This window comes from Gadus morhua, chromosome 14 (assembly GCF_902167405.1).
Source record: "Gadus morhua chromosome 14, gadMor3.0, whole genome shotgun sequence".
Taxonomy (NCBI): Eukaryota; Metazoa; Chordata; class Actinopteri; order Gadiformes; family Gadidae; genus Gadus; species Gadus morhua.
Window position 1 is genome coordinate 17,982,573 of NC_044061.1, and position 26,960 is coordinate 18,009,532.

Below are 26,960 nucleotides of genomic sequence, written 5' to 3' on the forward strand. Positions count from 1 at the left end.
GTCGGTAGATGTTATAGGAGTCAACTCAACACTTGCTTTCCCAGCGAGTAATAACCAGTGATAGGTTTGTCAATGGCTAATCTCGGCTTCAGCTGTCCTAGTTTCCAAGTTTTAGCAGAACCTCTGGGTAGACCAGGGGCAAAGCTACACAGCATGAAAGAGTTTGACATTTTCATACCATTTAGTTTGTGTGTTCAGATATACCAAATCCGCATTTAAACTTTGAACCCCTGCATAATGATTTATCAAATTGTTTATCGACAGAAGTTGTGTTCAACAAATTGGCTTAAAACAATTATTTTGCTTTTTTTATATATATATATATATATATATATATATATATATATATATATATATATATATATCCGTCACCATTCACCATCTCCGTCACCATTCAATTCTCTCAAACGTATGATCAGAGGTTAGACTCACTAACTTATTACCTTGTTGGTGGTGGGGGGGAGTGGGGGAGGGGGAGGGGGAGCGCATTTGAATACCACGTTTTAAGAGGGGCAGGGAAAAATGGCCAACCCATTTTGTTTTTTGTCAGTTAAACGCGTTATTAACGGCGTTAATGCAAACCAATTTTAACGGCGTTATATATATATATGGTATGGTAGTTATAAGTTATGGCAGGTACTGTATATATAAATATCTTACTACTATAATAGCAGGACTGTGGCACCAGTTACTCAAGTTGGTCAGTGCCAAGGTAGAGTTGGAGACCACAAGGACGGCCTGACAGACAACATTGTGTATTCAGAACTGCTCTAATTGCACTGTGGCTGACGAAAAAGTGACTCATATTACCCTGTGAAAATTTTTGCAATACAATGGTACCAGTTCACTTCACTGTGTGGATGGGTCTACTTATTTATTTTGTGCTTCTATCTCGCAGTTTTATAGAGGAGTTACTATAGATTACATCGTACATATGTGCGATGACAATCAATGGATTCTGAATCAAACTCATTACCCACGAGAGGTTGAGCACGCGCAGCGCACGCGTGGACACTATATATATGACCTGTTACCGGTTATCTCTGACTATGTCATCATTATTTTTATTTCTGAATCTGAACCAGAGGAGTGAAAGACATTAAATAAATGGCACTCTATGTGGAATTTGAAGCAACTTCAACCAGGACCTCATTGTTTATCCACAAGGTTTCACTTCCTGTTGTTGCTCTGGGATTGTCTCTTTTTCTTGGCCTATATTCGTTGGTAAACAAGCTCTAATGGAATTTTCCTATGATGACACCACAGTGACATTAAATACGAATGACGACATATTCAAGAAAGAGACAAGGAAAAATATGAGGCATAGGAAGTTATATCGGGAACTGTCAGTGTTCTACCTTACAAACACCATTGATGCACATGTCTCGACTAGTGTTGGTTTCGGAGCACCGCGTCCCATCAGCTACAGCATCCAGCATTTTCTCAGAGAAATGCTCATTCAGTGGACGGCAGTGCAGTTCGCATGCATAGTCTGACAAACACGAAACAAAAAAAGTTTGGATGCATGACGGCAAGTGCTGATGTCACAATATTAATCGATTCAAAAATTTCCCAAAAAAATACAGTTCCTGACTTAGTAAAATATATTACATTTATGTTCTGCTGCAAAAGTAACTAATCTTTTTAACCAGTTAAAACATTTAACATGATATAACAGGCTAACCCTGTGTGTGTGTGAGCGAGCGCTGACCTCTGTTGTTTACCGCCACCCACTTGTGGAAGTTGCCCTTGTATGCCATGGTGTTAAAGTGCCCACACTGGAGGTCCCTGAAGCTGGGTAGTTCGCTGAAGCACGGCGTCTTGTTACAGGTCCTGTACCTCCTCCGCTCACCAAGACAGTACCTACCTCCATACTTTGGCCTGAATAAAGAAAACAAACAAAAAAGATTTGCTGCCTAAAGCGTGGATGTATGTACTTATGCATGCATTGAAGTATGCTTTCTCTGCTGCAACCTGATAGTATTGGATTATTGAATGAATTAAAAAAATAAATTCAAGCCCATTCAAAAATTCACCAATTCCACTGATGGTTTAGAAAATGCCTTGGGTATGGTGATGCATGGTGGGAAAAGGTTAATGCATGCTTTGCTTGCCGACACCGAGCACAGCATGGCTTCAAGTTTGCCTTTCCTAGTGGAGCTAAACAATAGGGCAGATTGTGGTGCAAGGTCGAACGTGTTAATAAAAATAAATAATGGATCCGTTTTTTTATAGCGCTTTTCTAAATACTCAAAGACGCTGTACAAATAAGAAAGGAATACATACAAACATAGACACTCGAACTAAAGGGAAAAAATAAACACCACAACACTAGGCAACACATTAAGAGAGCGGCAGAGAGTGGAAGATGGCGGAGGATGATTTGTCAAATGTTGTAGGTGGTCCTGAAAAGATTCAGGACCACCTGATTCAGTTTTAAGTTGACTTTTAAATGAAAAAAGTGTATCAGAGTTTCAGATGGCCAGAGGGAGGGAGTTCCAGAGGGCAGGGGTGGCTCTTTCCCCCAGGGTGCGATACTTCATCTTGGTGATAGAGGTGAGAAGGTTGGCATCAGCGGGGCATCAGCGGAGCGTAGGCGGCGAGTTGGGGAGTGGCGAATGAGGAGATCTGTTATGTACGAGGGGCAAAGTTGGTAAGCGCTTTATAGGTGGTGCGGAGGATCTTGAAATTGATGCGTTGTGTGAAGTTGACGGCGGATGGGAGTAATGTGTTCCTCTGGAGGGGGAGTTAGTAAGCAGTCGGGCAGCAGAGTTTTGTACATATTGCAATTTTTGAAGAATAGTGGAGGGGAGGCCATACAGAATGCTATTGCAATAGTCGAGTCTGCAAGTGATGAAGGTGTGGATTTCTGTGTCGGCAGCTCAGGATGAAAGAGTGGGTTGAAGGCGTGCGATGTTGCTGAGGTGGAAGAAGGATGTTTTTCTGACGCTGTTTATATATGACTTGAAGGAGAGCGTGGGGTCCATGATGATGCCCAGGTTTCTGACCAGGGGGGAGGGAGTGACAAGTGACCATCGATGCAAAGTGAGAAGTTCTGGGAGGTGGGGATGATGGTTGATGATGGTTTTGGGGCGAATATGATGATTTCAGTTTTTTGCCGTTGAGTTTGAGGAAGATGTGGTCCATCCAGGCTTTGATGTCAGTTAGACAGTTGGTGAGACTGGATAGGATGGCAGAAGTAATGGCTGTGGTGGTGATGTGTAGTTGGGTATCGTCGGCGTAACAGTGTAATTGAAGACCATGGCGGCGGATGATGTGACCTAGTGGGAGCATGTAGAGGAGGAAAAGGATGGGGCCAAGCACTGAGCCTTGGGGGACTCCATGTGAGACATGGATGGTGTGGGATTTGTGGTTGTTGATAGAGATGTATTGGAATCTTTCAGACAGGTAGGAGGTGAACCAGGAGAGGGCGGTGTCAGTGATGCCAATGGATTGCAGACGGCTGAGGATGGACTGATTGACGGTATCGAAGGCAGCACTGAGGTCGAGGAGGAGAATGGTGAGGGAGCCGGAGTCAGAGGAGAGTAGGAGGTCATTGGTGACTTTAAGTAGGGCTGTTTTAGTTCTGTTAGACCCATGTAAAGGGATTCAAAAGATTAATTTCCACACGAAAAAAAAATATTGTTTCAAGTTCCCCCAGTTCCTCTTTCCTTTTATTCCATCTTATAATAAATGTATTTGAGAAACACGAAGATGACCTATACCACAATTTACTCCCTCAATGCCCCTACAGAGCTCCTAATAAAAAGTGCCACATCTGTATACAAGACCACATCAAACACAAGTATAAAAGCATCGGACTTTCGAATGCAAAGGCCTATGGCTTGATTGATGTGCGGTCAGCTCGTCTGCTCTTGTATTAATCGTAACGTAGGTAGACACGTCAACTCGGGAATTGAAAATCCAAGGCAGTGTTGTACATTAGTGACACAATAACTTCTCTTACGTGGTTGGGATTGCATTGTTAGTTGCAATTCATTACACCTTTAATGCCTGATAATTCATATTATTACAAATACAGAAAATGCAACACACCCTTGGCATATATAGGCCTATTGTATAGCCTAGGAAATAATATAAACAGCTCCCGACAAAAATGTCAACACAGTGCCTGGTGTCAATGCAGCATATATGCCAAAGGACTCCCAGCGAGAACTTAAGTCACATATAAACTGGTTATTAGGCTAGATTGATGGAGTGTGGAAACGTACACTGGGTTATCACAGTCCCGGTGGGCACTCAGCACCCCTACCCCACAGGTCCGGGAACAAGCCGTCCACCCGCTCCACGACGACCAGCCTCCGTTCACACCCTCAGGTCTGTGGCCGGCTGGTATACATTCACCCCTGAAGCACCACTGGGGGGGGAGAGGAGGGGACCATCATACTGGGTTTCATCCTCACTTCCCCATAAATTACAGCTAACTGCACAATCCAATAATAATTACCCCAAAAACTTGAAACTGTTTGATAAATCATTATGCATAAGTCATACAGAAGTTGTTTAAGACATGTGCTAGATAAATAAAATTCATTAATCACACACCCACACACACGCACACACACACGACAATCTCATCAATACCAAACTAAAAGTAATTTAAAATGTTATTAAAAAAGTTAATATCTGTGTCGTTTAGAAATGTTTGAATTAAACCCATCCATAACTGAAATTATTGCTTCACAATTTGTAGACTTCATTTAACAACTTCAACAGAATCTATCTATGAAGATTCCATTAAACATCAACAAATAGTTCTTTGTGGACCTTGAACAATCTTGAACCAGGACATCATTGTTTTTATCCACAGGGTTCCATTTCTGGTTGTTACTCTGGGATGGTTTCTTTTTCTTGATCTATATGCGTTAGTAAACAAGCACTAACCTTGCCCTCGCCGCAGTTGGTTCCATCCACAGCACCGTCCATTTTAGAATGACATGTACTCCCTACAGTACACCATAATGTACTGCACACATTCTGAAAGAGGATAAACAAAAGATCCCGTCACAAAATAAATATGTTCTCAGCGAGAAACAGCTCTGGACTTGAATTATCAAGTATTTTTAAGCTACTTTATTAAGGGAGACTGCTACAACACGTGGGGAATCCCTCGAGTGCCGCTTGTATCTTAGGGTTTACTGTGATCTTCGAACGAAATATCGTTGGTCCAACCTCTGCCCCTTAGGAACAGACCGTGGCAGGATGCAGAGGTCTCAGGTTTACTTATTGAATTCTTGCCTTATCAGTCGAAAAAGTGCTACTTCACATTTGACTTGTAAGGGCAGTCAAACAATATTTTCACTGAACAGAAACACCTTAACCCGAGTTAGTTTTTTATTGTTATTATTGTATGCCCATCATATGCCCACTTCTCACCTCATCAGTAGCACATCTTTGAATTCTGGCTCAAACCAGGCGTTTTCAGACATGTGACTCACTGATAACTCCCTTCGTTAGACCCTTTTTATAGAGTCAAATATCCCTCAAGACAGGTTCACAATGCATGGAACCAGGCACAGAAGTGTTGATGAGGAGCGGTCTACGGAAGATTCTCTGGAAGCCTTTTGCAGATACAATTTGATTATTTCCCACCGCTAGCGCTGGTCCCGAGACTTCGATAAGAACCAAAAGGTCAACTTGCAGAGCTATCAAGAGACAATTACTTGTTGTTTGGGACAATCGTCTCTGGCTATTGTTAGTGTTTCCCTGACATTTCTGGAAAATATATGGACTAGCATCTTGTTTTATAAGTGAACCTTTTTCCCTAAATACTGATTCTTATCCTTGGCTGTATAACATTGACTTCCAAAAAATTTTGAACACAGGAAAATATTTTTTTTTATTGTTTAGGTCCACAGGAACAGAACAATCTAAATGGAATTGTAAATCCTGTGAATTATGTCCTTGTTGGTATAGTTAGACACATCTGTAACATGACTATTGGAGTAATCATTTCAAAGATAAACCTAGCAATGCATTGGGAAGGTCACCTTGTCTGGACCGTGTTGATTGTAGCATTATGTTGTAAGTGAAAGCAGGAAGAGTATTCTAGCCCAAGTATCAGGGGGGCAGATAGAAGATGGAGGGCAGAGACATCTCCAGAGGCATAAACTGAGGTGCTCACACCCACGCACGCACACACACACTCACTCACACACACAAAAAGAAAATACAATGCAGAATCCAATATACCAATAAGATGAAAGTGGGGGAAGAAATCCTTTGGGAGAGACAATAAAAAATTATGCTTTGAGATATAGCCAGAAGGAGTATGTTCGCTAATCTCTGTCACTCTTTATCGGTCTTGTTCTACATCTCCACCACTCTCACACTCTCCTCTCCGTCTTCAAAAAATGACAAATTAAGGTCTATTCTATCCCTGACCCCAACCCCCCCAAAACCAATCTATTGGACACATTCACAACATTCATCTCATGTAAAACCACCAATCTGGTCTGGTAACTTGGTGGGGAGCCCAATTTCTGATGGCTGCATACTGCCAGTAGCTTCAATTGACTCAGCAATCTTTCATTGAAACAAAGGCAATCGATAGAGAAGGAATCTAGTGATGAAGCAGTTTAGCCCTTTATCGATTGAGATGGCGAGCAAGGGAAGGGAATGAAAGAGAAGAAGCAAATGGAAGGTAAGTCATTCAAAATAATAAGTGGCACAGTGTTCACTACTGGTGTCTGGATTACTGCTTCATTCATTGTTTTCTTCATTCTTGTGTTTATTTAAATAACTACATCAAAAGCAAAGCAAGGTGTATCCCGGCCTCTAGTTGGTGTGTTTGTGTGTATTGTGTGCATGCATGCGTGTGAGAGATAGAGAGAAAGAGAGAGAGAGAGAGATAGCCAGCGATACAGAGAGATGACAGAGTGAGAAGAGATGGACACAAAGGTGAGAAAAACTTTAATATAAGAGAGGGATAGAGGGAGAAGAGATGGATACAGAGGTGAGAGACCAGACAACATGGGTAGAGAAGAGAACACCTTATTAATCATAATGGAAAATAGAGTTGAAAGAAGAGATCAATGAAAATATATGCCCCTCTCTGATATTCCTTTGCCTACAAATTAGTTCAAAGCACAATTGCTTTTCCTCCTTCCCAGCATGATCCATCAGCTAGACAGTTGTGGAATATTAAGCTGCAGATAAACCACCATGATCATAACAAAGGTGCTCCTGTAATGAGAAATCCAACAAAATATGTTTTTGTTTGCAAAACACCATGCCACCGATGCCTCCAACTGTGAGAGCGCTTGTCCATTACAGCTGGTGTCAGAGTAATGCATGTTTATTCCCACGCATAGGCCACCTTCAGTGTTGTTTTAGTGGCAGAAATTAACACCAGCACCGACCAATAACGGATAGATTTGACCTTTTGGCAACTAAAAGATTCAGGGTGACATTATATATCATAAACATTTCCTGACCAGTAGATTCTTTCACTCTGGCAGCTGCAAAGGCAACATACTAATAAGGAGGTCCAAACGGGTGGACCATGCTGGTACAGGATCACCGACACCTTCGCCTTTTTTCAACTGCCATAAGAAAATAAGTCCCATCTGCACACGGATATCTGATGAACTGAGAGAAGCTAATCTTCTCTCAGCTCCAGCCAGGATCTTGAGTCAAGTGAAGACCCGCCTCATAATGATTGTGATTGGACAAGAGTTCATCTTTCATTCACTTGCAACCTCTCAACTGAGCCCCCTCTTTGTCCTTGTTTTAAGTTTCACACAAATGGAAGGTAGCATGCACGCTATTGTTTGTCATGAGGCTGAGGTTTTGGTATACAAAGGAGGCATATCCTACTACAGCGATATTTAATTTCTGGCCATTTAAATGGAGAGATATATCGAGAAACTCATCTGCTGCCATTTGATCATATTTCATAATGACCCTCTGACTCTAGGATCTGTGCATTTCCTGGATGCTTTGAATGTACTTGTGTGATCCAGTTTCCCCCAATATCCTGCCAATATGCAGTCCCGTATTCATCAGCAGTGCGATTAAATTCCTGATCTTTGTTCCCCTGATCTTATCTATGTGAATTTCGTAGTAGCCACACCAGAGACTCTGCTGTTTGTGCTATCTGCATCCTCCAGCCATATCCCCAATCGCGTTCAGGTTTCTCTGTCCATAGATATATGTGGACACCTACCTGTTCCTTCAATCTTTTCACTCTCAATGTCCCCTGTAGTTAGCTTCCTACAATGGTGGAGGAGAAACCTCCTCTAAAATGAAATATTTAAAATGGGGTATCAAATGTGTGCCAATTCCAAACAGAAAAGCATTGGTCAAATTTGAATGGTGGCTTTTTCCAATTGCTCAATATCAGAGGATATATAGCCAAGGGCCAACTACTGAACTTTGGCTCCGGACTCAAGAGTCCAGATATGGCTAGCTGGAGACTGCATGGATTAATACGTTCCTATGATTGGGGTTACCCTGTTCCTAACAGTCGTACAGACAGCCATTACCAGCTCTTTAATCACCCGAAACGTATACAGCTGGTGCATATGTAGGCCTAACTCAATAGGGAGATTTGCTTTGCCTCAAATAAGTCACAAAATGTACACTTTTTTGTAGCTATTTTATAATTATATTAATAGAAACCTTCCTATCATCGATATATTTTTTTATGTCATAGTAATGCATTGGATTGATTTGGTCATAACAAATTTCAGCACAAAGAACCTTGAGGTGGCAAGAGAAGGAAGCCAAGTTGATAACCCTGAAAGTTTTTACACTGCCAAATATGTCCTTCTTATTCCCGCCTTTTTCCCGGCATGATCCGCACGTCTACACAGACCGAGGTAATATACCGGCTTGATTTCGCACCCCAATTTACCCTCTTGGACCCTACATATATTTGGGGATATGCGATTGGACGGATTTGCGGTTTCAGAGGCGGGACTTGGGTAGAGTTGTTGAATGTGCGAACCACAGCCGGGATTTTTTTTTTTAAAGCAGGATACAGCTGAGAGAGAGCAGGTTAACTGGTTGTAATGACAACAGACAATATCAACATGAGTACTTAAAATTGGGAAGACGGTGAAATCCGCGAGCTGCTGACCATCATGGGAGAGAAGGTGATGCAGTCGTATTTAACAAAGACGTTGAAAGATGGTGCGATCTATGGGAAAGCATCAGAGGATCTTTCCTTACGAGGCTTTCGTCTGGATAAAAAGCACGTGGTAGGCAAAATAAAGAATATGTTGGTGTTTTTGCACTTGTAAATAGTAGCCTTCACTGAGATGTCGTCTACTCATTCGTGCATGCAAGTGGCTTGAATAAAAAATAAAAAAAACATTTGGAGTGTGCAAATTATTCTAAAGAGGTCTTCTCTCCCTGCGTAGCCCTGCCTACTCCCAGTGATGGTAGCAATGCGTTACTTATGGTGTGTTCGAGATGCCTCGTACACCATCCGCACGAGTTGCAAGTGGGGAAATCTCCCAGCTTTCTTGCGGCATTTCATGGAGGAACTCTGAATTCTGAGAGTATACAGAGTTTAGTGAGGCTGACCGTATGCCTCGAAAACAAAAATTGGCTGTGTCCGTAAAGAAATGTATTTTCTTTGTATTTGTACCACATTGGTCATTTTAATGACGATTTTAAATGCTCTTACACACTCGATTACATTGCTACTTAATTCCGGACACCAATTTATGCATTGCACGGTCTTGCTGTGCGTGCCATGCAATGTAAAGTTGTATTGTTTGTCTTCAAGCTCGTTTGCTAAATAGGCTAATGTAGCTTACAATAACAATGACTAGCCAATGATATGACACAATCACAAAGACAAAAGGGAACGCTATAAATGCTACAAGCCAGGAAATACATCAGAAGAGCAACTTTTGCGGGTGGTGTATACAAGGTATCTGAAACGCATCATTAGTAACACGTTACTCTAATCTGACCACCTTTTTCAGTAACGAGTAATCTAACACTTAAAAAGACCTATTAAAGTATCCACTGTGCTTTAATATTTTTGTCATTTTCCTTAGTAAAATATTTCTTCTTGCCTCCCGGTTAGTGACAAGTGTCACATATCCGCAATATTTTTGGCAGGGGGTGCAGAGGTGCAGGGGGGGGGGGGGGTTATGGTCCACGTAGAGTTAATCTAATTCTAACCCTATTTTTTCAGGAAATTGTTTTCAATTTCAACTTAAATTGTCAGGAGATACATTGTTGTCGTTGCGCTTCTAACAAAGTGAGCATTGGCAAAACCGGTTGCATTTATATTTGGAGGCAGCAGGGGGTTTTGTTAGCAGCTGCTGAATGTAACTAATAAAGTTGAGCCGGGTTTTCCCTCCCGTTACCTGCCTTCTCTGTGCCCAAGCCACCCCCAACTCCATGGCATCACGCCGCTCCTGGTTTTTGACATGCTGTGCCACCAGCGCACCTGTGGCTGATTACCAATCAGTGTCTGATGCAATCTGCTACAGGATAAACGATTTAAGCCACAGGCGGCTGGCCGGCAAATGCTGATTTATCTTCGTTCATGGAGCCACGCTACGCCTGCCACAGTCAGTTTTTTGTCTTTAATTTGTTTTATTACCTCCTATACCTGCTTATGTTTCTTCTGAACATCCTCATAAAATAGACCTTCCGTCCTTGGAATGTTCGGCTCTGTAGTCAGAAAACCTGACTATACTCGATCTTGGAGGGGCGTAAATCTTAGGTTTCTTGGTCAAGAAACCATTGGTCGTTGGCAATTAAATTAACCATATAGTGTTTTTTTTTAGGGTTAGGGGGTTAGAGGATGCAACATATTTGCTTTGAAGAATGGACATGCGGTTTTGTTCTCTGCAATTTGTATTGATTATTTAGAAATTAAATTTGACTGTTCTTTAAGGGCGTCTTCCCAGAGCATGATAATTGAGCTGCTACTTATATCAGACATTATTATATACTACACGTGAACCTCCTAAAATGGCGCAATAGGATTGGTTCGCAATCTCGGGATATTGGGAAATATCCCATGATTGAGATCTCAAACTCGGGATATTGTTTTCATAATGGGGAGCGCACATGACGGTCGGCTCGTCACGCTAATAAAACACAAAACAAATAAACCTCTAATAAAAACAAATAAATGCCGGCAAAAAGAGTTATCTTGTTTATTTTTGGCGTGTTCACGTATAGTATATACTAAAACAATTATTCCCCTCAGGCTCCGTGAATAGTGGGGAATAGCATAGCCCAACAAAAAAAACAAAAAACTGTTAATTGTTAAAAGAATTAGAAGAAATGACTCTACACTTTGATATTTTATACCAGTGAAGTAAAAATCTGAAATGTGCAATAGTGGTTATGGGGCTTAAGCTGGGAAAAACGTAAAAAAAATGTGGTCTTACGTCTACATCATCGCAAAGCAGAGATTGAGGTCCGTACTGCAGGCGACACTGGTGCGCAGCGCTGTACAGCAACCCCGGGGGCATGGGAGTCTGAGACAACTCGTTCCTGAGTGGTGGGTCGTCCAGGCACCAGCCCCAGCCGCGACTGTGAGAGACACACCGCTGAGAATACAGTCTTTCCAATTAACACACAAAACAAACACAAATATTGATCTGAGGTTGTTTTCGCTAGACAAGCATAACTTGGAGTAGAGGGTCAAATGAAACTGCATGGTTTTGACGTTTAAATGGTGATCATCATCATCAATGAGACTTAAACATTATGCTGGACAACCCTGTTAAGGCAAGGGGCACTGTTTCAATCCTGTGCAGGCTATGTGTGGTGTTTTATTTACCTCTGTTACTGCTTTCTTTGCCCGTCCTATGTGTCTGGTTTGGAGTTCCCACTGTTTTTATGGGTCCATGCCAAGTTAACAAATGACTCGCTTTTGAACTGCCTGCTGAAGAGCCTGAACCGATTCTAACTGGTGCCCCATTTTCTGTTGTTTTTGTTGAGATAGGGAGCTAGGCTAACCTATTGTTTTCTGTTGAACTATTTAAAAGATGATTTTATTTTGAGGTAAGTTGAATAAGCTTTGCTGTGCAGAAAAGTGCCCTCAGAGACATGTGAGGTGAGAATATGCATATATTCACGCAGCCTAGACACCCCAAAGTTTACGAATTGATGAAGGTCAGTTTGATATGACGGCACCGCTAGCGAAAATCTGAAAGAAAGAGTATGTAAAAAAAACTTGTGATGAGGGGCTTTTGAGTAGACAGCAAATGTGAATAACAGACAGGTTAAGGATGTACCAGTCCAATAGCTGCGTGATACCCGGGTTGTGATACTCGGGATGGCATTATCTGCTCGACTCAGCGCTACATTAGATGCCATGATACACTTCAGTTGAACAAGCCATTTTCTGCATTTTATTCTTTGCTGTTGTATACATAAATAAATGAAACCACAAACAGGATTCTGAATTGTAATTATGGGCTTTCTTAGAACCTAGAATGTATGGTCAATTATAGAAGTTGACAGGGTTTGGGCTTTAAACTTGTTAACCTGGGCACATTATCAGGATAATGGGTAGGCCTATGTATGTAGAGCTATGCACGGTTTTTGAAAATCTCTGTACCGATTTCAGACTTTCTCACTGAGTATTAATTTGTGCAGACACCTACGCAGAGTTCTATTCATGTGCCCCCCATTGTGGCAGTTTGTTGTCCCCGGCTCACTCTTACCAAAATGATGCTTATTATTTCTTCAGTTTTCCAATAAATCTGTGGTTCAATTTTGAACCAAATGTGTTTTATTTGAATCTTTTACCAAAATCATTCAGAATCTACAGCTTACCTGGGACACATCTCCTCTTATTGTCCCTCATCCCTCTGACAGAGGATTTAATAGAGGTCTTCATAGAACCCTCCAGATAAATGGATGGCAAGCCCTTCAATTCTAAGTACCAGGCAAATAATCAGTTTCCGACCCTTTTTTCAAACCTGAGAATGAACCTCTGACATGGTTGATACATTTTCTAAGGGCCGTCAAGTGATTTCCATCATTAGTGTGTGGGCAATTAAAATTATCAGCGAACACAGCTATTACTTGATATTATTGGTGTCTCCTTTTTGAAACTTCAATTGTTGTTTTGGCTAAATGTATTTGTCCCAATGATGCACAATCAATGTGTGCAGAACTCCTTAAATTAATCAAAATCATTGAATTAAAACTATAACCTAAGGTTGATTAAGTTGCATGGGCTCGAGTTGTCATACTGAACGACATTTGAGAGCTTTTGGGAATAAGGCTGAGATTGAAGAGGGAATTCTTCTGTCGCATCAACGGGTCTTTTAGTGTCTTTTGAATCAACATTTAAAACGTGTTCATTTTCCATCAAAAGGTCCTCATAAGCCCTCGCCGACTTGCTTGACAGAGAATATCATTCTAGATTAGAAACATATTTTAGTTATTTTTAGTTAGTCAGACATTCATATATTCCTATACTGCATGGAACAAAACTGTCAAATATCAAATTTTAAATATGACTTGATATGATGAATGAATAGGACTTACAGAGATTTCATGATAAAAAAAAAATATTTGTCTTTTCGTTTTTTGGAGTGATCTGACTGGCTGGGGTTTTCAAGCAATCTAATTTGCCAGGGTTTTTAAGCGATCTGATTAGCTTGGTTTTCAAGCGCTGTGATTGGCAGGGGTTTTCAGGGGATCAGTCCGATCAGACAGATTGGCTAGGGTTTTCAAGTGATCAGACAGGCTGGTGGGTTTTCAAGCAATCGGATGAGCTCAGGTTTTCAAGTGATCAGACAGGCTGGTGGGTTTTCAAGCAATCGGATGAGCTCAGGTTTTCGAGCAATCAGACTGGCTGGTGTTTTCGAGTGGAAGCAGTGGAGGAGACAGTGGAGGAGACAGTGGAAGAGACAGTGGTAGAGACAGTGGTAGAGACAGTGGTAGAGACAGTGGAGGAGACAGTGGAGGAGACAGTGGAAGAGACAGTGGAAGAGACAGTGGTAGAGACAGTGGTAGAGACAGTGGAGGAGACAGTGGAGGAGACAGTGGAGGAGACAGTGGAGGAGACAGTGGAGGAGACAGTGAAGGAGACACTTGAGGAGCCATTGGTAGAGACAGTGGAGGAGACAGTGGAGGAGACAGTGGAGGAGACACTTGAGGAGACACTTGAGGAGACACTTGAGGAGACACTTGAGGAGACACTTGAGGAGACACTTGAGGAGACACTTGAGGAGCCATTGGTAGAGACAGTGGAGGAGACAGTGGAGGAGACAGTGGTGGAGACAGTGGTGGAGACAGTGGTGGAGACAGTGGTGGAGACAGTGGTGGAGACAGTGGTGGAGACAGTGGTAGAGACAGTGGTAGAGACAGTGGTAGAGACAGTGGTAGAGACAGTGGAGGAGGCAGTAGAGAGGATAGTGGAGGAGGGAGGGGAGAAGACAGTGAAGAAGGCAGTGGAGAAGACCGTAGAGGAAATAGTGGAAGATGTATTGGAAAAGACAGTGGAGGAAACACAAACAGTAGAGGAAATAGTAGAGGGAACAGTGGAGGAAACATCGGGGAAGACAGTGGAGGAGGAATCGGAGAAGACGGTGGATGAGTACATAAAAAGGAGGCGGGGTAGGAAAAGGGAAAAAGCTTTTAGTGGACCAGCCGCTTATAGGTGGACTATTAAAAGTGCGTGGTCAACCAAGTCGCCATTCAACCCACACACACACGTGTTCCTATGATGACAATTACAGACCTCTACATGCTTTGTAAGTGGGAAAACCTGCAAAATCGGCAGTGTATCAAATACTTGTTCTCCCCACTGTGTACACACACACACACACACACACACACTGAACAATATATGATATTGATGGAAACTGTTTTTTAAGTATCCATAATGATTGCGTTGGGTGAAGGGTCAACACGTTTCACCCATTTATTTGATCACTCCGCAACCACCACACATAATCTCACTCCAAACTTTTCGTGTAATTAGGAAAACCTCCAATCGCCTCGTTTTAACAAATAAAACTGCCTTATCTGTGGCGGGTATGCATATTTCAACAGGGAGGCATTTCTTGGCTGCCCTTAATTGAGCCTATATCTGTAACCCCTCTCTTTCGAGTGCCATGGTCGAAATATTACACCTGTGGAACATACTAAATCCACTGAATTACACTTAAATGTAGGTATCAAAACTAAAGTTAGAACCACAAACAGGAAGAGCCATATGCAGTCGTGTTCTTGGCTTTCCTTCAGTGGTGACTTCTCCAAACATAAACAAGGAGAAGGCATGTGTTTCAGAGCGGCATGCAAAAAAATAAATAAAGACAATAGAAACATAGATTTGTAAGATAAATATTACATGCAAGCAACATACTTTTCCCTTCTGAAGACGGTACTTTGAAGGACTCAGTTTTGATGTTGTTATGGGATTGTATACAACATGTTTGATTGCAGCGCAGTCCCAAGACAGCACTGACTCAAGGAACAAGACCGCACTAGTACGGCTGTGGTTAAGTGTTCCAACACACACTGCTTAGTTACCAATGTCCACCACATAAGACTGGACCAGTGAAGTCCCTGTAACTGTGTGGAACTTCTAAAAACATGCAGCCAACTTTTCTTTGGATCAGACAGCCTGCTAAAAAGTGGTTGAGTCACATTTAAAAAGAATGATTCGTTATGGGGCTTTGACACTGACCATTCAACAGCAGCAATTAAAATGTTACCCATCAGTGGCCCAGGACTGCATTCATGATTAGAGGATAATGAGTGTACTGGCCATTGTTGAGTGTAATGCTGTCATTCTTCACGACGCAGTTTGTGGAAACAGCAACAGTAGCTTAAGGAGCACTTGAAGCTTTTTAGACAAGCTGTTTTATATGGAGGTTATGAAATCATTTTCATTATCAATGAAAGAGCACAGGCTTGCATGATCCAGAGTTGTCGCCTCAATATAAATTATGTTTGGGACAATGAGCACTGAAGAGGATGCTTTTAGAAGGAAATATGTGACAAGGGTGTCCCTCTTCTGAAACATGAACATTTGCTCTCCTTTCTCTCTCTGTCTCTCAACAGTGAAAGGTCATTGTGTTTATGTGCAGCACGTCTATTTGATAATAATCAAAACCAGCATGACCTTCTGCATTCCACATCATTTGCCCAACACCTACGACCCGACCTCTCCTCCTGAAACAGACTGTGTGGTGGGCCCGGTGGGGGGGGGGTTGACCCCATAGCAGAAGGGTGGTGGTAGGGGGGGGGAGACAATAGGAACCTTTGTGCTTTACTCCACTACCCTTTTCAATGAAACAGATGGCAAAGGAGGATTCTTAAGCATGTTGCCATACTTTTGTGGATGCACTGCACTAGGTGAAGGACAAAGCCAACCACAATAAGGCTGGTGATGGACAAGGTCGACGAGTCGACATGACACAGAAGAGCAGCCGGCTAAACATACTGCCTACTGGGGGAAAGGGTATTATACTTGCCCTGCACTGACCTGCATGGGGGAAAGAAATCCTGACATGGAGACATGGATTAAGATGGAAGATGAAAGGGGAAGCGGTCGAAACGAGAGCAGGAAGAAATAATAAGAGGAGAGGGGGAGTCTAACGAGCTTCGTAAAAGGGTCTCTTGGAAACAATTCCTTGTTTTCAAGGTGACTCATAACGTTTCTAAGAGCCGTTTAATGTTAATCTTCTATTCATACCTTAGATCAACAATATAAACATTTACGAAGATAGGTTCTTCTCTTTTCAATTGTGATTATTTTACTGCTCAGCAGAGCAGACATGGCCCTTTGATGCTTTCACAATAACATTGAAGTGAATTTGTAACACTCTTTTTGTGTAAGTGAATGATATGGTGGAGATAAAAGACTAGAAAAAAGGGGAGCGGAAAGGCCGTTTGAATGTGGGGGAGCAGAATGGAAGATGAAGGTCAACACTAATACCGTTGCCTCAATTTCCAATAGATTTTTAGCAAGACGTATTTTTTGAGCACCATTTAGGTTTCCATTGCTTAATTTAACATATGTATCTACAAAGAAAACCAATATTCATATTAAAGTCATGCTTATCAAAGCCCACAGCTTGATCGTCCATAAGGGCTCCCCATGAGACCCCTACTACTACTACTGCCAGACCCCTACAGAGATCAACTGGTAACCCCCATTGGCTCCTACAGCCTCAGATGTTGCTATGGCTTACTCCAGGAACCGGGTGATGTACTGGCGACTGCAGCGGGACCAGCTGGGCCGCAAGGTGCCGTACAGCAGCTGGGGAGACATGATGAACGGCTTCTTCCCGATGGGCTCGCAGTCGTTGCTGTTGCCATCATGTTGAATCCCAAAGCTGTGAAAGAATCACGACACACACAAACAAACAAGGTGCATAAATTGATCAGGGTGGACAATAAGACCAACAAACACTTGCTTTTGAAATATATTTCACTATATACACACACACACACACACACACACACACACACACACACACACACGTATATTCAGACACACACACACACACACACACACACACACACACACACACACACACACACACACACACACACACACACACACACACACACACACACACACACACACACACACACACACACACACACACACACACACAGGAGAACAAATATTTGATACACTACCGATTTTGCAGGTTTTCCCACTTACAAATCATGTAGAAGTCAAATTTTTTATTCAACTGTGAGTGACAGAATCTAAAACAAAAATCTAGAATATCACATTGTATGATTTTTCAGTAATTAATTAGCATTTTATTGCATGACATAAGTATTTGATACATCCGAAAAGCAGAACTTAATATTTGGTAGAGAAACCTTTGTTTGCAATTACAGAGATCACACGTTTCTTGTAGTTCTTGTCCAGGTTTGCACACAATGCAGCAGGGATTTTGGCCCACTCCTCCATACAGACCTTCTCCATATCCTTCAGGTTTCGGGGCTGTCGCTGGGCAATACGGACTTTCAGCTCCCTCCAAAGATTTCTATTGGGTTCAGGTCTGGAGACTGGCTAGGCCACTCCAGGACCTTGAGAAGCTTCTTACGGAGCCACTCCTTAGTTGCCCTGGCCGCGTGTTTCGGGTCGTTGTCATGCTGGAAGACCCAGCCACGACCCATCTTCAATGCTCTTACTGAGGGGAAGGAGGTTGTTGGCCAAGATCTCGCGATACATGGCCCCATCCATCCTCCTCTCAATACGGTGCAGTCGTCCGGTCCCCTTTGCAGAAAAACATCCCCAAAGAATGCCGTTTCCACCTCCATGCTTCCAAGGTTGGGATGGTGTTCTTGGGGTTGTACTCATCCTTCTTCTTCCTCCAAACACGGCGAGTGGAGTTAAGACCAAAAAGCTCTATTTTTGTCTCAGACCACATGACCTTCTCCCATTCCTCCTCTTGGTCATCCAGATGGTCATTGGCAAACTCCAGACGAGCCTGGACATGCGCTGGCTTGAGCAGGGGGACCTTGCGTGCGCCGCAGGATTTTAATCCATGACGGCGTAGCGTGTTACTAATGGTTTTCTTTGAGACTGTGGTCCCGCCTCTCTTCAGGTCATTGACCTGGTCCTGCCGTGTAGTCCTGGGCTGATCCCTTACCTTCCTCATGATCATTGATGCCCCACGAGGTGAGATCTTCCATGGAGCCCCAGACCGAGGGAGATTGACCGTCATCTTGAACTTCCATTTTCTAATAATTGCGCCAACAGTTGTTGCCTTCTCACCAAGCTGCTCGCCTATTGTACTGTGGCCCATCCCAGCCTTGTGCAGGTCTACAATTTATCCCTGATGTCCTTAAAACGCTCTCTTTGTCTTGGCCATTGTGGAGTGGTTGGAGTCTGTTTGATTGAGTGTGTGGCAGGTGTCTTTCATACCGGTAACAAGTTCAAACAGTTGCAGTTAATACAGCTAATGAGTGATGACGTTTTCAGCTTGTGCTTGTAGGCGGGCACCTGGAGAATATAAGACTGGTGTGTGGAGCAGGGGTTTGCAAGCGTCGCAGAGCTGTGCATGTAGGCGTGATCCGAGCATATTCCGCCTCCCGTGTTTAATGTGTTCATAGAATTTTTGCAAAACTTTCCTAAGCTCGGTTGAAGTCTCCAACCACTATGAAGTCTCCAACCACTACTACATTTCAAATTAGGTGTTGGAGAGTCAATTTATATTTTTTACTTTCTTTGTCATTTCAGTGCATCACTAATCAACAATACTCTAGCACTAATTCCATCTGATGCTGCTATAAGGGTTGGGCCTTCTAGACCTAACCCTTATAGTAGATCAGATATCGCCCAAAGTTTTCTGTCATCTGTCAGCATTTGGAGATTGCTGATTGGTCCCAGAGGGAAGATAAGCTAAATCAGGAAGCCACTGCATTGATTTATTTATAATTCAAAGAGGCCTTGAAAATGCGTCTGTTGGGAAAATGATTATCCACTACTTCAGTTTATCGACACCAGCACCGTCTTCAGGTATTAGGCCAATTAGCAACAGCATCAACTTCCATTGCCTTCATTTTCATTTTCCCTTTGGTGGTTGAAAGTAGTTCTATAGTGCAAAATAAACCTTTCCCAGAGTTGTAGTCAATACCGGGTTAACAGTTACCTGGCCATGCCCCTGTAGCTGTACTGACCTCAAATACGCGGTAAAACATTAACCTGCCATCACCAGACTAATTGCACACCGCAATTAGTCTGGAACCTCTCCGTTCATTTTCGATTTCCAAAGGGCGTCACCAATTGACCCAGCGCAAAATGCCCCTGGACGCAATTGGATAGACCTACAACAAACTATAGCAACAAAACGGGGGATGCAGCACTGAGAGAACAACAGTACGTTCAGTTCACGTTCGCCCAAAATATGAACGAGTTCATGAACTATCGTTCAATGAACGCGTTCAGGCACAACACTGCCAACCCCCATTGGGGCCCCTTCCTTACTTGTGACCCAGCTCGTGGGCGACGGTGAATGCGAGAGGGAGCCCAGTGTCCTCGTTGATGCTGCAGCTGCGGTGGGGCTGACACATGCCTGCCACATGCGACAGACCCAGCGTCTCACAGGGCTTGTTGATGGATGTACAGATATCCTTCCTGTCAAGAGGAGGGGCAGGACAGGGCGGGGGTGTGACAGGAGCAACAACAATCGTTTAGCTTTTTATTCGCTCCTAATCCTATCTCATATGTTTTATCGTTGCACTACCACAAAGAACAGCTATTTGCGACTGAAAGGCGAGGTGAGAAAAAAAAATCGCTCTCCATGCCAACAGTAACTCTAAATGTTTCAAGACAGAGAGCTTATCCTCAAGGTTAACTTTAGTCAGTGGTTCATTTGAGCCGGTGTGGTTACCAGATTGACTCGGCTGCCAGATCGACTCGTGGTCCTGCGCTTACAGATGACGTATCGACACTTGACGTATCGACACAAGCCAACGGACAAAACCTGGAAGGGTTGTTTTTATAAAGGGGCTCAATCATGGATATAAAAAGAAGGCTCAATCTGTTTTGGTTCTGATTTCATTGAACGCAGCCCGTTCTTTCGCACAAACAAAGCCATTGGAAACACGTCTAAAAGCACTGATGAATGCGTAACCCCTAGTGCCTGCGTGTGGATCGCTGTTTTGACTCTGTGTGTTGGGAGTGCTGGAAATAAAGCGGATCGCCCCGTTCAGTGAATGGAGTTAACAGATTCTTCTTTCATATATAACCCAAGTATAGGCAACAATAATTTGTACATTCGATTATTATTCATAGATTAGAATAATCAAAAGGAGATTGTTAATACTTGGGAATAACATTGGAATTAATTAAACGCACATTTAAAAGACAGCGTTTACAGGAAGTGCGTCATTATTGTGCATCTAGGACCCCGAGTCGATCTGGCAGCCGAGTCAATCCGACACCCACACCGGATCCTGCCGGAACAATATCCGGCGCCTCTTAATTTTGGTCTCCCTGCGTTCCGGTACTTATTTGGGCAGATCCGGTACATCTCAAAAAATAAAATAAAAATACAAACATGTTTAAAATGAAATAATAATATGCATATATTAATTTACAGAACAAATCCGAATAATTTCATGTTGTTTATTAATGTTTAACGTCATTTGAAAGTGTCGGAGATCTGTTGACGCACTGAAAAGCTGCGGGCCAACCAACCACGCAGAGCAGACACTTTAGAAATTCGCCGCATCTGAGGCGCAAGCAGAGATAAAAAAAACGGTTATCAGCATGACCACATGCGTGTGCGCCACACACAAGTTAATAGAAATTATGATAAATTAAATATATAGAGCAGGATTGTGAAGGTTTACAATATCTCATGTCAATTAACAATCTGCTAAATGTGTCAGCATTTGCAGACTAACTCTTTTTAATTAGGATATTGATCCTGCGCGCCTCCTATTTGCAACGGATTTGTTTAAGATATAAAACCATTTAATTGAACATACACACACTAAAACAGATTTGTTTTTAAATACCTAAATATTTGGAAACGAAAATTCCTGTTTCCCGCAGTGTGCCTCTCTGGTATTGAGCGGGTCTGCAGGGTCGCACTCTGCACAACCCAGTCAATAAAAGTCACGGTCACGCGCGACTGCGTAATCAACGCTTGCCAAGCATCGGGATTGATGACAAAAAAATTGCACAAAAATGTACAGCTTCGCTGTACATTTTGACGCCTCGAGAAATGCGATCAGAACGCGGAAGACTGACATGTCACGTCTCTGGCAAAGGCTGCCGTATTTAAAATAGCATGCATATGCATCAGCTATATTCTCATTTCATTTACAGAGCAATCCCTGCAAAGTATTTAGGTTAACTATATAAGAGACTGATTAGTGTGCGTCTGACGGGGCGGGGGGGGGGGGGGCATGCCATCACGATGGTGACCCTCCATCGTGATGTCAGTCAGCCATCACGACGGACGATGACATCGTCCAACGTCACAACCCCAGTAGGCAGTATTATTTTATTTTTTTTGTTCCATTACCTCTAACCACCGTACTAAGCACCCGGATCCATCCCCCCTCTGCGTTCCGGTACCTCCCACTTTACCAATTAAGCACTGACTTTAGTCATTATGTTGTATGGCGGCCGTCACAGGAAATGTATGATATCTTTACACGCATGGATTCTGGCTAATCTGGGAGTGCAGGGAGGATCAAAAAGATTAGAGCTGTCAGTTAAACGCGTTATTAACGGCGTTAACGCAAACCAATTTTAACGGCGTTAAAAAAATTATCACGCGATTAACGCAATTATTTTATTTAAAAAATATATAATTAATAATTATTATTTTTTTTTTTTTCTTTGGCTCAAATCAAAGAAGCAGTAGCCTGACTGCTATGTTCAAATTACATTTGTTCAAAGCAGTCGTTTAATTGCACTATAGGCTCTTTTTTTGTATCGTCCTGTTTTGATCAGTATATGCCAATGCAAGCCGATGCACTTCACCATGTTGATAAGAGAATTAAAATGAGAAGAATTATGGGACAAAAAAATCAAGGGATATTTAGCATAGAAAAAGAATTTGCGATTAATGGCGATTAATCGTGAGTTAACTATGACATTAATGCGATTAATCACGATTAAATATTTTAATCGCCTGACAGCTCTAAAAAAAATAAAAAGAAAGGTTGCTTTTATGTTCACATATCAGGAGACGGGTCACCAGAGCAAGGAGATTGTTCAGTTTAACAGCTTTTATCTGTCGATTCGCCACAATCACAAACCAGGACTCTTTTCCTTTTAATCCTTCTGGTCTGAAAATGTTATCTGAATATCCCACCATTTTCCCACAATGCCGACGACCATATTGTTTTCCCATCTTAAAGACTTCGGAAAAAGGTATTTGTAGTGGGAGTAAATTGGCCCAATAGAATACATTTGGATAAGCAGTTATAAAAGTCAAGTACATATTCCCTCAATAACCTCATGTATAATCTATCCTCTTAGAAATGATTGTAGATTGCACTAGCGTTGGCTGGTTAAAACATTGGTATGCAAGGACCTTTTACAGTATTAGTTTGACTAAGTTTTCGTTCATTAATTTGATTAGGAATGGCTTAAATTAATGATAGCTGCCATACAACTGCCAACAGCCTTCGATACGCCCGAGGTGTATCAGTGTACTTTGATTTTACTCACTCTGATCTCTTCGTTACTATAATTGTATTGGAGAGAATGTAAAATGTCGTCCACCCCTAAATTAATGATTGATCTATTTAAAAGATTTTGTCGGTTTGTTAAGACCCCAGGTACATTTTTGAGATTATCAACTAACCCAGCCACTATCGTCTCACAGAATTTACAGTTCAGTGCACGGCTCAGTCTTTGAGAAAGAGCAGTGGCAAGTAAACACAGATTGAAAGCTATGAGGGCCCTATTGGAGAAAGCCACCTAGCCATGGCAGTTTGTATGCACTTACCTCGGATGGACAAAACAAGTCAAAATCTGTTGGGATATGAAAGGTTTTCAATTGATGGTCACTTCCCAATTTCTAAACGTGTATTCAAAGTAAGATGAGGTAAGTTGAACAACAACAATGGCTGATTTACCTCTGGACATGGACAATGTTAACAATTAACCTTGAGTCTTAACAAACCGGACAATTCCATCTAGCATTGATTTTGTCCAACCCTTTTGTAAAGGTGAGAATACAGCATCCTACATTTGAAGAATATTATTCAGCCTTAATATCTGTATCACCTGAAAATACCAAAGCAGATCAAAAAAGGTTGGGATTATTAACAAACCCATGCAACTGATGTGAAAGGTTTGTCACAAGACCTGGTGGAACAACCATCCTCTATGGCAGAGCCGATGTTTGCTATAACAATGTTTCATGAATCACAACTAAATCTGTACAGACAAATTGTCCCCGCATATTAATTAGGAAACCACATTCTATGTATACATTCTATGTACACAACAAAAACATTTAAATTATAAAGTAAACTGACTAGATCTGAGGTGTATAGACTACTATAGAGGTGACATGTATTTGGTTTACACCTTAAATAAACAAACAGACAAAAGGGCCCTATTTTAACAGTCTGAAACGCAAGTGGGAAGCGCAAAGCGCAAGTAGCTTTGTGGGCGGTTCTACGGCGCTATCGCTATTTTACAGGCGGATAAATGACACTTGCGTCGCGGCGCAAGTGTCAAAAGGGTTGGTCTGAAGCAGCCTAATTACCCGTAGGTGTGGTTTGGGCGTAACGTCCAACAAACCAATGAGAGTGCCAGCTCCCATCCCCTTTAAGAGCCATGAGCGCATTTGAATCGGACGAGTTGATATTTTGACAGCGCGTCTGCAGTCTCCGATGAGACAGATGCACATGAATTTCAAACTGCAAATGGCTCAGTTTATTGCCAAATAATATGGCCTAATTCACACATGGAATAAGGGGTTTTCTTCCACAACTTCCTCGAGTCCTCAAATAAATTTCGGCAAAGAAAACGTATATGATATAACATATGATATGCGGTAACTGTGGTTCTATTTAATGATATACGCAATACATTATAAACATTGTTTCTTATTAGTATTGTATGCTATCCTAATATGCATGTGTCCCAGCGGTAATAGACATTGCCATTGATTGTATTATGCGTTACGTGTTTAGTTTGCGTGTGTTTAAACAGAGCACACACGCGCGCCCGCATTCATTCATTCTTTTTAACACTCACTCACGGTAAAACAATGTTTTTCACGATCAAATACTCATCAATCCTAAAAGTTATGGGCATGTAGGCCTACACGATGTCTGCGTCAAGAAAATATGTGTTTGCTGTACGGTGTTTGCAGATGCATTGATTTAAAAGTACAACTTATTACAGCTGCATCAGCTGTTCTTTCCCAAATAATTTACCAAGAATGTGCGGCTAGGTAGATGAGAGAAGCAAAGTGTATGCACGAGGTGCACAAGCAATCCGTATGCATCGCATGCGCATGTATGCATGCGCCCTTAAAATAGCATCTGAACAACGCGCCACTGACTTTAAACCAGGTATTTCCTGGTCTGTGGCGCAATTGTATTCAGAAACTGCAAAATTTCGTTTGCGCCAGAACACGCCTCCTCCTTCCGCCGAACCGCCCCTTGGGGCGCAAGATCATTCCCTAATTTACCCGCGAGTGGCGGTGGTGGGAAAAGAGCGCTCTGCGCCAGTTGTAAACTAGCAACGACACATGCGCCAGTGACTAAGTCACTTGCGCCGGATGCAAGATAGGGCCCTAAAAGTTCCAATCCAATTTCCTTTCCATCATCCACCACTCACCACACACTCTAGGAGGGAAGAAAACGATGGAAATTCAAACAATAGAAATAGGTGCTCCGGACCAACGCAGTGTCATACGTTTCCTCTCAACATTGTATTCCCTACGGTTTGCTGTGACTCAAACATTCTGGTTCACAATATCAGACCGACTGTTTTGTTCCTTAGGTGAACTATTTTGGGCTACCACGTTACCATGACGGTACGACCATTTTGTATATTTTTGAATTATTATTTATATTTCTATATTATATTGTATGCATAATTTATATAACCTTGGTCTTCTATTCATCTCATTTGTGTATATGATTCAGGGTAACTATATAGATTCTTTACATCCACCTGCAGCTCTTTTTGCCCAACTCCTTGTTCCCTCACAGATACATTGTTAGTGTAGTTGTTATGGTGATGTTTGTAGTTGTTATGGTGATGTTTGTAGTTGTTATGGTGGTGTTTGTTGCGTACCTTGTGAGAAGCACAGCGACGTCATGGTGGAGCGGGTGGTCGTCTCCTTTCATGTTCAGTCCTTTCTGCCACTTGCAGAAGCTGCTCAAGCTGCTGTCAGCATGGTGCGTGATCTTAAGCTCCTCCTAGCAACAGATTACATGGAGGGGAACGGATGTAACAACTGCATGAGGAGTTCAGAGACAGTGAAGGAGTCATTGGGTACGGGTCATTATTGTTGTTGGATAAACAACAAACACTCGAAGACCAAACAACAAAAATATACATACTTCAAGTGAACCGAAATTGCTGAATTTGTAAGGGCAAGTCGAACAAAAGAATACATTTAATAGTCCTTATTTTCAGGCTTCTAATAGGAATATACTTTGCTAGTGTAGCGGAGTGGATTTTTGGTATTGAGCTCTCTGTAAAAGTCTTGGCCATTCTTGAGCTGTATTAATTACCTTGCAGTGCGCATGCGTTTGCGCTGTGTGGTGCATGAGCGTGTGTGAATGTCGATAAAACACGATAACTACATGCTGGAAATAAAATGCTGCCAGCAAAATATACTCTGATGCTCTTTGAAGCCAGGTGTTTGAAGCCAACACTTCAAACTCAGAATAAATGCAAGACTACAGCCGTTACCGCTGCCCCGCAATTGATAAGGAGAAGCTAGTTTGGAATCACAAGGAGGATGCATTCATCACATCATCTGTCTAGAGTCACTTTTTCTTTTTCCCAACTCACAATTTACATTGACTCTATGCTCCCCCACACATCCATCTCCGAGCGCATACGTTTAATTCAATTCCCCTTTGTTGTTTTCTTGCTGTGAACTCTACATGGGTGACACATTGCCTGTGTGCCTGTGCGTGTGTGCCTGTGCGTGCATGCGGTTGCATGCCCATGCGTACATGGTTGCATGTGCCTCTGCGTGTGTGCACTAGGGCCCGACCGATTCATCGGCCTGCCGATTTAATCGCCCGATTATAGCCTTTTTGAAAATAATCAACATCTGCCAAAAAGACGCCGATTACAACCGTTTTTTTTTTTTTTTTTTTTTAATTAATTAAATGTTATTGCGCTTAGTATCCTGCAGATTGCGCTCCTACTCGCCTTGCTAACTAACAACTTTAGCTGGAGTAAAAAAGAGGAGATTGAATTTTACCGCACAACATGAAAGCACGCTCGCTCAGGCAGCTGCACGCTCACCTCAGCAATGTACACAAGACGCGTTGTTTGAGCATGCTGTGCCTGTTTT

At 42.3% G+C, this 26,960-nt stretch overlaps 1 protein-coding gene across 3 annotated transcripts in view; it reads right to left on the reverse strand.

Moving 5' to 3' along the window:
• adamts7 (a disintegrin-like and metallopeptidase (reprolysin type) with thrombospondin type 1 motif, 7) overlaps positions 1-26,960 on the reverse strand; it is an 89,184-nt gene that overhangs the window by 44,861 nt on the left and 17,363 nt on the right. For all 3 annotated transcript variants that reach the window (XM_030376330.1, XM_030376329.1, XM_030376331.1), the window contains exons 6-13: positions 25,721-25,845; positions 19,922-20,071; positions 17,163-17,306; positions 11,388-11,532; positions 4,906-4,998; positions 4,233-4,378; positions 1,712-1,881; positions 1,359-1,492 (exon numbers count right to left, since the gene is read on the reverse strand). In XM_030376330.1, the coding sequence (XP_030232190.1) occupies positions 1,359-1,492; positions 1,712-1,881; positions 4,233-4,378; positions 4,906-4,998; positions 11,388-11,532; positions 17,163-17,306; positions 19,922-20,071; positions 25,721-25,845 (1,107 nt within the window). The remainder of the gene's footprint in view (positions 1-1,358; positions 1,493-1,711; positions 1,882-4,232; positions 4,379-4,905; positions 4,999-11,387; positions 11,533-17,162; positions 17,307-19,921; positions 20,072-25,720; positions 25,846-26,960) is intronic.